Source organism: Somniosus microcephalus, chromosome 3 (genome assembly GCF_052327205.1).
Source record: "Somniosus microcephalus isolate GS21.2 chromosome 3, FLI_Smic_1.0, whole genome shotgun sequence".
Lineage (NCBI taxonomy): Eukaryota > Metazoa > Chordata > Chondrichthyes > Squaliformes > Somniosidae > Somniosus > Somniosus microcephalus.
Window position 1 is genome coordinate 228611068 of NC_140989.1, and position 13961 is coordinate 228625028.

The 13961-nt window shown below is 42.8% G+C and overlaps 1 protein-coding gene across 12 annotated transcripts in view; it reads left to right on the plus strand.

The window, feature by feature from the left end:
- rasal2 (RAS protein activator like 2) overlaps window positions 1-13961 on the plus strand; it is a 496897-nt gene that overhangs the window by 438206 nt on the left and 44730 nt on the right. For all 12 annotated transcript variants that reach the window (XM_085982240.1, XM_085982244.1, XM_085982242.1 and 9 more), the window contains 2 exons: window positions 1870-1968; window positions 6288-6842. In XM_085982240.1, coding sequence (XP_085838366.1) covers window positions 1870-1968; window positions 6288-6842 — 654 coding nt within the window. The remainder of the gene's footprint in view (window positions 1-1869; window positions 1969-6287; window positions 6843-13961) is intronic.

Consider the following 13961-nt stretch of genomic DNA (forward strand, 5'->3'; position numbering starts at 1 on the left):
TAATGGAGACGGCGCTTGTGGCTCTAGCTGCATGGAGACGTGCAACCCCCACACACGCACACACCAAACGACATTGTTTGCCCCTGTGCTGCTGGTGTAACGCTACCTGCAGTAATCAAACGGGTACCGCTGGCTGCTGCATACTGTCCTTTTCTCCTGCCTGTTCAAACTCTGAGCCGTGTAATCTTTGTGCTGTTTGAACTTTCACCTGACATTGGAGAAAGTGCACGGTGAGGAACTCTATTGCAATCTCACCTTTTAAGGAACTACACACGTGCAATCTTCCTCTGAAATTCACACTGTAATGTAAACGTGATAAATTTTGAGCACCAGCTGCCTTGACACATTCGGAACAGTTTCCAGTAGAAGTGGTTTGCAATATATAAAGATAACAGAATTCAATTATTGGCTTGTGTTTTAAGAGCATTTTTTTTAAATGGTAATGGCCAGCAGTGACGACCCTTATTTAAAGTTTGAATGAGCATGCATGTTAACTAGCAACTTGCTGCACGCGAGCTGATTTACACACAAGCTGACAACCAACAACCCCAATCAGCTCTGTCATCTTCCCCACATTGCATCTCAGACCTGAAGCCACAGTACAGTTATTCAGCCTCCTTTCCAATGCATATTTGTTAGATTCATGCACAGCAGCCACAATAATCAACACTCCCTCCCGATTTTAACTCCGGCCCTCCGCATTTGTGCAATGCATAACCACAGTCTGTCAATTTAATCAGAAACTGGCTCAGATGATTCAAAGGCAGTAACTCCTGTTTGTGAAACTACCTTGACTACACTGCAGAGAGAGTTAATCAACAAGCAGTGGAAACACGTGTAGGTGGGAGAGGGCTGGAAAAAAATTGTTTCCAAACTTGCCACATCTATCCCAGCTGCAGCTCGAGCAGGCTCATTTTGGCATATGTCAGAAAAGGAACTGAAGTGTGGGGTGGGGTAGGGGGGGGCGGTGGAGAGGGGTGGGGTGAATGGCTTGTGTGTGCATTTTCCTACTCCTGCTCAGACTTTATGGTCTTCCTTTGAATTTTACTAAAAGGAATAACCCAAGGTGCATCCCACTGAAACTGATTGAAATATAGCAAGGATTTGGATTCAGCTTTTATTTCCATTGCAAATGAGGTTTACATTTCTATCTCCAAGAATAATGCTTTAGTTAAAAACTTCAAGTACGAAACTGATTTCAACTATCTTCCAAGTTTGTTGTAATCAGTTACATCTGCACTGAGTTTTGGTTAAAAATTACACAAGGAATGAGATATTTCATAATGCTGGATGCCATTTTGTTCAATGAATTCAGGGATGTTGACTGATCAGTAAGCAACTGATGATATAAACAATAGGTCTGGGTTTAAACAGGACTTTTTGCAAATAATAGCTGTACCATTCTGAACAGAGACAAACAAATGCCGACTTCACTTGGTAAGGACTTGGATCGCATCGAGAGCTGGTCAATCTGATTTTTATTCAGTTGGATTCGGCTTCAGTTGCTGTGCCCTGGTTTGTCAGTCAGATTAATGCTTTTCCTTCTGGCTCTGGGTTACAGCAGAGTGCAAATGTAACTCAAACTCCTAATCCTCTTATGGTTACTTGCCTGATTTATATAGAACAACGTTGCCTTAGTACACAGCGCATGATTCTCCAGCATTCTTGTATATGCATGGAATGTCTTCAGCCTGGCTTTCTGGGATTCACTATCCAATGATACACTGGAAGATTTCATGTCCGCACTGAACTGGTATTATTTTAAACTTCCTTCATTCTCGTACACAACATGTTGAAATAGCTTTGTTTCGGTTTTCTCCTTGCACTTCTGGCATGCTCGGGCATAACCTGGCTGATTTTGTGTTGCAGGTTACATACACAGGAGGAAGTAAATGCTTCAGCTGTTCATCTGTGGCAGAGAGAGATAAGTGGATGGAGAACCTTCGGAGAACAGTGCAACCAAACAAGGTAAACTACATTTAGGCAAAAACATATTAACCAGCTGCATTAAAGCAGTTTTATGTCCTTTTAATTAGTAAAGGAACTTGGTAACTGCGTTATCAAATCTAGCTTATTACAGTTTGGATTTTAACCAAGCCAGTAGGAAGCAGTGTTAAGATTATTTCTAGTACGAGCAAGTTAACATCATGATGTCTTGCATTTACATGGTTTTAGTATCAGTAAGTGATTTTGACACTTTTCAAGGTACAGGGAACTCTTTTTTTATCCGGGACCAGCGTGGTGCTGGTTTATCAAAATGTCCGGATTACAGAGAGGTATAGTAAAAGGTACGAGAGCCCCATACACGGCCACAGATCCAGGCGTCCCTGTTGCATAGCAACAGGTGCAGGAACCCCGGCCACAGATCCAGGCGTCCCTGTGGTGCAGGAACCCTGGTTACACGGCCACAGATCCAGGAACGGCCACTAATATGAAGTAAAACTTACTTGAACCTACTCCTGAATTTTGCCGGTTAATAGAGATTTCCGGTTATTTAGGTGCCGGTAAATCGAGAGTTTCCTGTATACTGTTTTAGTGAGGTACTGATTCAAGGGGTAGGATGTCCTGTGGTGAAGTGGTTCCCTTTTATATCTCACCCATAAAGTTTATCGAGAATCTCTTAGCAGTGAGTAAGAACCTGCTGTTGGAGTGATCCACACTCCAGGAATAAAAGTTTGAAACCCAGGAGTCTGATCAACATGACACAGATTTTGTTGGCCAGCACACGAGTAATCCAAGCAGGCTACACGTCCATGCACTCATCCGTAGGAGACTCATCGGGGGTCAGCAGCTCACCAGTCGAGGTTGTTCCTGAGTTCACCTGAGTGTTTCATCACATATTTATACCTTTTTTGAAACACACCTGTTATTTGTTTGCAACTGTCGCTCGTCCTGACTCAGCAGGCTGATTTCGGCATGAAACTGAGTGAGATAAGGGGTTCCATTGCATATCTATCGTCACCCTCTAGCCTGCTGAGTCATTCCACACCGATTATTTGTACTACACTTTACACTAACTGTTCTTGTTTTGTTTTATCTCCGCCTTCCTGATTCTAATTCTCTGTACAACTCCATATGCAAACCTGTTGTTTCTTCACATTATATGCTAACTATTCCATTATGTTTTATGATTATCCTAAGCCTTTAGGCCCGCCATGGTACACTATCCTACGAAACTCACCACAGCAAGGGGAGATTTCAGATTGGGCTGAGGCCTGGTGGTGCTCAGCTGATGTCATCCACAAGTTTGGTGCTTGTACTGAATCAGCAGAGCTCCGTGTCCGTTCCATTCCTGAATGCTAATCCAAAGCAGAGTCATCAAATAAATGTATTCCAGATACGTACATATCGGCAATCCCTGTTTCATGACACTGGTGTCCAAGAACAAAATGGAAGGATATTTCTGTTGTGTCAATACAGTGCATGAAATGTACTGAGGTAACGCTGACTCTTTTCCAGTAATTCACTGTGAATTATCACTCAAAATCTACTCTAAACACCATTGATTCATTGGGTCAGTTTTAGCCTGTCACCTGCAGCCAGGTGATCAGATATAGGTGATTTACCTTAGGTTTCATATTATAATTATGAACCGGTAAAATACTGTGATGGGACTGCACAGTCAAAGATTACCCCTGGGGTATTAGTGGAGTTGGGGGACCAGTGCTGTGGGCACTGATATTTATATTGTTATGTCTGCAGGCTGTGGCAGATTCACTTGTATAACGGACATGCTGGTGCCACACTGACCTTTCTGAACAGAAGCAAGAGGTTGGGAGCACTCATTAATCTCTTCCTGGACTGCAATTTTCATAACTTCAATTAACCATGTTATAAAGTACTGCGTATATTTGTCGTGATGTTGGAAGATGCAGAATGTAATTAAGTGTATGCTCGAAAGGTCTGAATAATCACTTCAGTCTTGCTGATCTAATCTGCAGCTTTCCGCTCCTAACAGTAATGTTATTATTCACCTCTCAGCCTTATATAGTGCTGTTAGGACTCTGTCTTCTGTCTCCAAGGACTGTAGGACCTGGAAACGGTGGGTGTACTCTGATTTTGGCAGTGTTCGTATCTGTGGCTGACTCCTTGCTTTCATTTTTGTACGCAGTTCACCGTCACATTCTGTTCTTCTTCCAGGTCTTTTCATTGTTGCTTGCCAGCAAGTAACATGCTGGTGTGCTCTTCAAATAAATATCAATATGATGTACAGCTTGTGTGGTGTTGTGGGACTGCATGAGGCAAACGTTGCATTGACTTCAGCGGGGCTTTTACAAAACTGCAGCATATTACAGTGTGCCTGCCTGTGTGTACATGGCATCACTCTGTCCCCCACCCCGTTCATACTGTCAGTCTTGTATGACCACGTGAGCAAACTGAATTGGCTCCCTCAGGGCTTACAGGGCCCACAAGTCACTCATGTGGCAACAGGTACAAGTTACCCACCAATGCAATTATTTTTTCATTCAATTTACCCTTTGAATAAACGGCTCTTCACTGCATTAGCCAGCTGCTTGGGAGTGCACCTGCTGTAAACTTTCACCAAATCAGAATTTGTGTCAGTACTATCAATGGGGCTTGCTCAGCCTGGTCCAATTGCCTTCTGGTATTGATAATGTATTACTTGTGTGTGTATATATACACAGTACTGTTACACTCATGTTATTTCTGTGTTTTCCATCATTGTTGGTTAATTACTGCAGTCTTACACCTGTAGTTTTTAATTTTTCTCGACTCGCATCTGCAGCTTTATCTGTTATCTTGAAGTCTATGTTAATTTATACATGGGCTGCTTACATTGCACAGCTCTACGGTTTTCTGAATGTTCAATAGGATGTTCTCCCTTTGAATCTATTCATTGTTTGAAGCCAGGCTAAATTATTGATTTCACATGGAGGCCATGCTAAGCACCCCGACCCCTGTTCTAATGGCACACTCTTACACTAATCAATGTTCTTTTCCCTTTCCGTCTATCGCCATTCCACCCCATCCAAAAAAATGATAATTCATTATAGTTTTAATCTTGAGCCTTTCAAAAGGATTCAGTTCCACATATTATTGACATTGGTAGGAAAACCTCCATCTGACTTGGAACCAAAGCAACCCAAGTAGTTCTGATAACAGGCTGCCATGGCTCTGTCTGTGTTATACATCCTCTATGCTGCCTTATTCTCAGTCAGGCATCCTGTGAAGTCCTACTGAAGTACTTTTCTAAGTGCAAAATCCTCTACTTACTTATCAGACCATGCATCTACAGTGGCCAAGTGGTTAACCTGCTCTGATGATGATGCTGGGAAATGTCTGCAAACGGCCCAGGGTTGACACTCCCTCCTTAGGCAAAGTGTGCAGCTTTAGCTCGGTGCTAGCCAGAGCACTGCTTCTGGGATTGTATCACCGCAGCAGTGCAGGGAATTGGATTTCACCTCACCATCCTGTGGAAGGCTACTTTAATGCTCAACCACACAACACCTTTGTCTCCACGGTTTATAGAGAAATCTATTATCATGTCCCATCACTAAGATTGAATTATTTAAAACAATCTGTACCCTTGTGGGGAAAAAAAATTAGTTGTGAAATCATGCAAATCAGCAAAAGGTGTTTTTAACCCCCCACCAACCACCCAGCCCTCTTGCAACTGCAACACATAATTATTGGAACTCCATTTCTTTGCAAAGTGAGCGTGACCATTCGTTCATAAGCCCTTGATTGGATTTGAATTTTAACCTTCACGGGGAGAGCTGATGATTAACTGGCCAATTCTTCAGTTAGATCCTTGTTTAACGTATGTTGAATGTTGTAAGCACTTGCGAAGAGAGGATGCTTTAATTCTTGAGTGTGATTGCTGCCTTCAATAACCACTCCTCGCGATTCAGTATTAATGCAAAACTAGAATGATCTGTTAACTCAAGAAAAACACTGTAATGTACTGATAAACCTGACCATAACATTTTTCTGATGAATTGTCGTGGAGTGGTGGGCGGAATTTGGCTCCTGTGATGCCTCACGGGTCAGTGTCTGAATCTAGCTCTATTGTCGAGGAGAGCCACCAAGCAAGTACCAGGCAGTTACTCATCAAAAAATAGAAGTTGGAGGGCGAAGCAACTCAGGCTGGTGTGCCACATGCCCTGCTTCTCGATTCCTCCCATCATTACTACCATAATCAGTTTTTAAAAAACAGCGAGGCTTTGGAGTAGGTTATCTGGGTGGGTCTTTTGCACACAAGAAAAATAAGTCAAAAAGTGAACTGACTGAGAAATAGTGATGCATGCACTGTTTTACATTCACAGGACAATTGTCGCCGTGCAGAAAATGTACTCCGTCTCTGGATTATTGAAGCAAAAGACTTAGCCCCTAAAAAAAGGTACTTTTGTGAACTGTGTCTAGATGACACGCTATATGCACGAACTACCAGTAAAATGAAAGCAGATAACCTGTTCTGGGGTGAGCACTTTGAGTTTTACACTCTGCCGATGGTCAGGAACATCACAGTGCATATTTACAAGGACATGGATAAGAAGAAAAAGAAAGATAAGAATAATTATGTGGGACTGGTTAATATTCCGATCACCAGCGTCACTGGACGACAGTTTATAGAGAAATGGTACCCTGTCAGCACACCTAACCCCAACAAGGGCAAAGGTGGAGGCCCTTACATCCGCATCAAGTGCCGCTATCAGACAATTGCCATCCTTCCTATGGAGCAGTACAAGGAGTTTGCAGAGTTCGTCACCAACAACTACACCATGTTGTGCTCTGTGCTGGAGCCGGTCATCAGTGTGAAGAACAAGGAAGAAATGGCGTGTGCACTCGTTCACATACTGCAGAGCACTGGTCGAGCAAAGGTAGGTACAGAAATGGCCACTGCGGTGACCACCTTCACGTCATTTTTGTGTGATAGTAAACTAAACCTGTGATTACTGTGTCTGTTTGAAGTGTAAGAGCTGAGATCTGAAGAATATTGCCAAGCATGTTGCATTTCACATGTGTACAGCTGGTTGAGGATCTCCAAGTTTGGTGAATCTGGTATTTACTCCGTGCAAATATATCTTTAATTTGCTCTCAGGATGTGGTTACTCTGGCAAGGCCGTATTTATTGCCCATCCCTGTTTGTGCGGAGGCCACCAAGAGTCAACCACATAGTGTTGGACTGGAGTCATGTGCAGACCAGAATGGGTAGGAAGGACAGTCTCCCTTCCCTGAAGGACAGTAGTAAAAACCACTTGGGTTTTTACAACTATTCAGCAGCTTCATGGTTATTTTCAACTTCACAACTTGCCATTATGGGATTTGAACTCGTGAGCTCTAGGTTGCTAGTCCAGTATCATAACTGCAAGTCTACTGTACCCACACTGTTGTAATCTTATTTTTATCTTGCTTGTGTATTTATATATTTTTATAAGAGCTACAATTTAAAAAAAAAAACTGACACAGTTCATCAGCAAATTTAAACCCAATGTAAAATCCTTCTGTGCTGTTTTGTAATGTGTTGTCAATGTTTATTCCAATGGCTTTACTTGAAGTAGTTGACTCCTTGAAAGGGATGTGGTGACTGTTTAAAGTCCATGCAATAATTGCCACTTTCTAGGGGGCTGTTCAATGCTTACCCTGTCTGCAAACTGACAGCTGAAACCCTGAGTTTGGATGTTAGAAACCATTTACTTCATTTGTGTATACAGTACCATGCATTCGTTCCTGTTGTTCTGAAGTAAATGTCATAAATTTTCAAATGGATGAATATTGTTATTGGATTCAAATATGAAGTGCTCCCGTACTCTCTTTTTAATGTATCTTAACTTTTCCCAATGTAGCCTTGAAGGACACATCCTAGTCGTCAAGTGAATGCTGACCACTAGTTCCACAGCCTCTGTCTTGAAGTGCGACAGATGCTGGTTCATGCCTCCCAACCCCTTTGTCTATTAGCTTAGCATTTCGCTTCCACTTGGTGCCCGAGCCTGAAGCAGCTCTGCATCCTGAGAAAGCCCAAAAGTGAAAGTTGATAGGAATTGGAATACAGGCCCTCTCGGGCCATGCTGCAGTTTATCATTTTCCGTACTGTCCAATCTTTTTCTTTGATTTAATTGTTTATTGGGGCAAATAATTAAATTCCCGGCTGTGGAATGGAAGATTTGTCCACTTTCACCAAGTGATGGAATCCACAAGTCAGTTGTAACTTAAATTGAAGTGTAATCTGGGGTACAGAAGTTTAGTGGTTATGTTCCTGGACTAATTATCCAGAGGTCTGCACTAATTATCCAAAGATCGTGAGTTCAAATCCCACAATGGCAGTTTAAAAATTGGAATTCAGTTTAAAAAGAACTTGCAAAAAAAAATTGGAATTCAGGTGACCATGAAAGCTGTCCGATTGTTGCAAAAACCCAACTGGTTCACTGCTATCTTTTTGGGAAGGAAATCTGCCGTCCTTACCTGGTTTGGCCTGTTATGACTCCAGTCCCACACCAACATGTTAGCTGCCCTCTGAAGTAGCCCAGCAAGCCACTCCGTTGCATCAAACCGATACAAAGAAAAAAAGGAATCACCACACGGACTGCGCCACCACCTTCTCAGAGCAACTGGGGATGGGCAGTAAATGCCAGCTTTGTTAGCGACGCCCACATCCCAAGAATGTATTCAAAAAAACCAATTATAATGCAGAAACTCTTAACACTGTAAAACCCAACCTCAGTGGCTAAGTGCACCACATGGTCTTGTACTGAGCTACACAGATCAGGCAGATAAAGAAAAGCAAGAATTTGCATTTATATAGTACCTTTCACATTCTCAAGAAATCCCATAACCTATCATAGCCAATGAAGGACCTTTGAACTATAGTGACTGACGTTCCCTGTAGTTTGTTTTTTTGGTGCGCAGGCCCTTTAACTGGCTGCGCGGCCCATTCAATTTTTCGCACATGTGCGATTATTTCCATTGAAGTACTGGTGAGCGGCCTGCGTGGGACCTCCAGACTGCTGCAGCTTAGCGGGAATGTTGATAGTGACTATTGTAATGTTGGCAAATGCAGCAGTTAATTTGCGCAAAGCAAGGTCCCACAAACCGCAATGAAATATATGACCAGATAATCTGTTTTTGGTGATGTTGGTTGAGGGATAAATGTTGGCCAGGACACCGGGGAGAACGCCACGCCTCTTCGAATATTGCCATGGGATTTTTCATCTCCATTTGAGAGTGCAGGCTCATCTGTGCTTCATTAGCTAATCTATTGCCAGCTTAGTTCAGTTGCTGCCACTCATGTCCGGGTTGGCCCTCCAGTGCAGTACCGAGGGAATGCTCCATTGTCAGAGTTTCCATCCTTCAGATGATGTTAAATTTCTGTCTTGGGCTGCTTATTTCTGTGATTCGAAGTGAACATTAACGATCCGATGGCACTATTCAAAGAAGAGCAGGCCTTTCTTCTGATGTCCTCGTCAACTTCCTCCCCCAACAAATCAGCAAAAAATAAAGACCTGAGCTGCTCCTTTTCAATGCCGGTTACATAATAGCAGTCACAACACTTTAATAGTAAATTTATTGTGTAAAGTACTTCTGAAACATTTCAATGTGATAAGGTATTGGCCTACTATCACTATACTAGGGAGGGGAAACAAATCAGCCAATGATTGCTGACCTGCTGAAAAAAGTCCACGTGTACAGAGATTGGGTGAGCCCACCATGGTTGAATAGTCAGCTGATAATGACTATTAAGGCTCACTGATAAAGAATAGCTGGGGAGAGTGGTGGGGGAATGTCTACAAGTGCAGCAGGCTTGCTCTTAGCTTTCAGTTGAACCAGATTGTTGGGAAGGGAGAGTTTATATTTGTTATGCCTGGAAATGTTTAATTCTGGTACAGGATGCCCAATGCAGAAAGGCTTCAATTGCTCAATATGGACATTCTCCACTTCGTTCGGAACAAAAGTTTATTTTTAATTTTTAGAAAAACAAGCTTTTAAAGCCATCCAAATAGTTATTTTGGAACCCCTTGCTGTTGAGCACAGCTTAACTTAGCTAAAATCATCAGATTCAAGAGATCCTGCTGGTTTAAATCAGGAATGAAATTCCCTATGACTTCAAAGACCAGTTGCAGCAGAATCCATGTTATTAATGCTGGCTCCCAATGGACCACCTTTACTAGTGGTACCCATAAAATACAGCGATTGAAGTGATTCCTGGCACAGGAATCCAGTCTATTTTCTCCTCCGCTCCCTTTTTTAGAATTGTTTATTGTTTAATTTGTAACTTGGGTTATATGTTGCAGAGTTTGAGATTTGTGATGCTTGCTAGGTTTTAAATCTCCTCTTGTTCTCTTTCCCCATGGGAAAAGAACAGGCTAATTATTAACAATTGTTGCTGCTCCTGTCTGCAGGAGAAAATTCTTGTTAAAACCCAGAAGATAAAGAACCTTTACCAGAATAAGGTCACAGCTACTGTGTTCATCATTAAGTGGAATGAGTAATTACAATGGAAACTCTATTGCAGCTGTGTTTCGGAGCCTCGCCCCAGGTCAGGCAACTGTCAGGTGGCAGTGACGGACCGTGTGCACGCAAACTGTATATCTGAGTCTTTGGTAACCGTTGTCAGCGAGAACAATCACCCTGTCTGCAGCAATGGCTCAGTGGGTACATGCATATCCTGTGGAGCCTTGAGCACATAATCTAGGCTGACACTCCAGTGCAGTACTGAGGGAGTGCTGTACTGTCGGAGGTGCCGTCTTTCAGATGAGGCCCCATCTGCCTGCTCAGGTGGACGCAAAAGTACCATGGCACGATTTAGAAGAGATGGGGAATTCTCCCTGGTGTCCCAGCCAATATTTATCCCTCAACCAACATCACTAAAACAGATTATCTGGTCATTTTAAGAAACAATAGAGGTGCCATTACACTTACTAAGTGTATTCTGTGGGCCACCAACTCATGGGAAAGATTTAGAGGAGCAAATTTGCAGGGAAATTACAGAGAGGTGCAAGTAGTGGTAATGGGGATGTCAACTATCCTAATACAGACTGGGATAGTAATAGTGTAAAGGGCAGAGAGGGGGAAGAATTTCTGAGGGGTGTTCAGGAGAACTTTCTTGATCAGTACATTTCCAGCCCAACAAGGAAGGAGGCATTGCTGGATCTGGTTCTGGGGAATGAGGTGGGTCAAGTAGAGCAAGTGTCAGTAGAGGAACATTTAGGGAGCAGTGATCATAAGGTTTAGATTAGCTATGGAAAAGGACAGGGAGCAATCTAGAGTCAAAATACTTAATTGGAGGAAGGCCAATTTCAGTGGGTTGAGAATGGATCTGGCCTGGATAAAATGGAATCAAAGATTGGCAGGCAAAACTGTGATTGAACAATGGGCTGCCTTTAAAGAGGAGATGGTTCGGGTACAGTCGAGGTACATTCCCACGAAGGGGAAAGGTAGGGCAACCAAAGTCAGAGCTCCCTGGATGACGAAAGAGATAGAGAGTAAGATGAAGCAGAAAAAGGGGCGTATGACCGATGTCAGGTTGAGAATACAAGTGAGAACCCGGCTGAATATAGAAAGTTCAGAGGGGAAGTGAAGAAGAAAATAAGAGGGGCAAAGAGAGAACAAGAGAATAGATTGGCAGCTAACATAAAAGGGAATCCAAAAGTCTTCTATATAGGCATATATAGGAGGTACTAGAAAGGCTGGTTGTACTTTAAGTAGATATGTCACCAGGACCAAATGGGATGCATCCTCGGATGTTGAGGGAAGTAAAAGTGGAAATTGCAAGGTACTGGCCATAATTTTCTAATCTTCCTTAGATACGGGGGTGGTTCCAGAGGAATGGGGAATTGCAAATGTTACACCCTTGATCAAGAAAGGGTGTAAGGATAAACCTAGCAACTACAGGCCAGTCAGTTTAACCGCGGTAGTGGGGAAGCTTTTAGAAACTATAATCTGGGACAAAATTAACAGTCACTTGGACAAGTGTGGATTAATTAAGGAAAGTCAGCATAGATTTGTTCAAGGCAAATCGTGTTTAACTAACTTGATTGAGTTTTTTGATGAGGTAACAAAGAGGGTTGATCAGGGTAATGCAGTTGGCATAGTGTACATGGACTTCCAAAAGGCGTTGCTAAAGTGCCACATAATAGGCTTGTGAGCAAAGTTGAAGCCCATGGAATAAAAGGAACAGTGGCAGCATGGATACAAAATTGGCTAAGTGACAGGAAACAGAGTAGTGGTGAATGGTTGTTTTTTGGACTGGAGTGGTGTTCCCCAGGGGTCGGTACTAAGCACCACTGCTTTTCTTGCTATATATTAATGACTTGGACTTGTGTGTATAGGGCACAATTTCAAAATTTGCAGATGACACAAAACTTGGAAGTATAGTGAACAGTGAGGAGGATAGTGATAGACTTCAAGAGGACATAGACAGGCTGGTGGAATGGGTGGACACGTGGCAGTTGAAATTTAACGTAGAAAAGTGCGAAGTGATCAACGAGGAAAGGCAATATAAAGTAAAGGGTACAATTCTAAAGGTTGTGCATGAACAGAGAGACCTGGGGGTATATGTGCACAAATCGTTGAAGGTGACAGGCCAGGTTGAGAAAGTGGTTAAAAAAGCATACGGGATCCTGTGCTTCATAAATAGAGGCATAAAGTACAAAAGCAAGGAAGTTATGATGAACCTTTATAAAACACTGGGTCGGCCTCGACTGGAGTATTGTGTCCAATTCTGGGCACCGCGCTTTAGGAAAAATGTGAAGGCCTTGGAGAGGATGCAGAAAAGATTTACAAGAATGGTTCCAGGGATGAGGGACTTCAGTTACATGGATAGACTGGAGAAGCTGGGGTTGTTCTCCTTAGAGCAGAGAAGGGTGAGAGGAGATTTGATAGAGGTGTTCAAAATCATAAGGGGGTTTAGACAGAGTAGATAGAGAGAAACTGTTCCCATTGGTGGAAGGGTCGAGAACCAGAGGACACAGACTTAAGGCAGAAGAACCAAAGGCGACATGAGGAAAAACTTTTTTATGCAGCGAGTGATTAGGATCTGGAATGCACTGCCTGAAAGGGTGGTGGAGGCAGATTCAATTGTGGCTTTCAAAAGGGAATTGGATAAGTACCTGAAGGAAAAAAATTTGCAGGGCTACAGGGAAAGGGCGGTGGATTGAGGTTAGCTGACATGCTCTTCGAGAGCCGGCACAGGCTGAATGGCCTCCTCCTATGCTGTAACCGTTCTATGATTGTATTATCACATTGCTGTTTGTGGGAGCTTGCTGTGCACAAAGCTGCTGCATTTCCTCCATTACAACAGCGACGACACTGCAAAAAATACTTCATTGACTATAAAGCACTTTGAGATGTCCTGAGGCCGTGAAAGGCGCTATATAAATGCAAGTCCATTTTTTTCTTTTTATCATCCTGAAGGATCGCAGGTTTGACCCTGGTCTGTTCTGAGTGCTACAATTAGCCCCAGTGGGCGAGGGAGGTGTAAAATGAGTTAGGCTTCCTGTTTCTGATTGCTATCCCAAGGACTTCAGCTGGAATTTGTGTGTTTGGCTATTCCCGGACTCAGTGGTGATGCCTGCCCTTTCAAATGATTGGCCAATACTTAAAAGCAAGGTTCACATATCAAGAATTCCTACTTGAGGTAGCCAAACCCCAGCAAGAGTGAATGTCTTCAGGAGACCAAGCAGAATGAGGGAAGAAATCTGGGCAAATAAGAAGAGCTCTCCTGTTGTGATGTTGAATATTGCAATTTCACTTTTAATGATGTACAGTAAATTAGAATGTTTAAAGTTTTATACAGACTACCATAAAGCAGTGTAATTTTATACTTGGTTAAAACTTCACACAAAAATTTGGAGGTTTGTGTAATTATGTGTTGAATAACATGACCAAGGTGCTTGTACATGTGCGGAGTGCAGGACATGGGTGGGGCCAGCTGCACCTGAACCGCTGCCCAGCTTGGAGTTATGGTTGTGGAGATGATCTTTCACAGCAAGTTAGGTGATGGT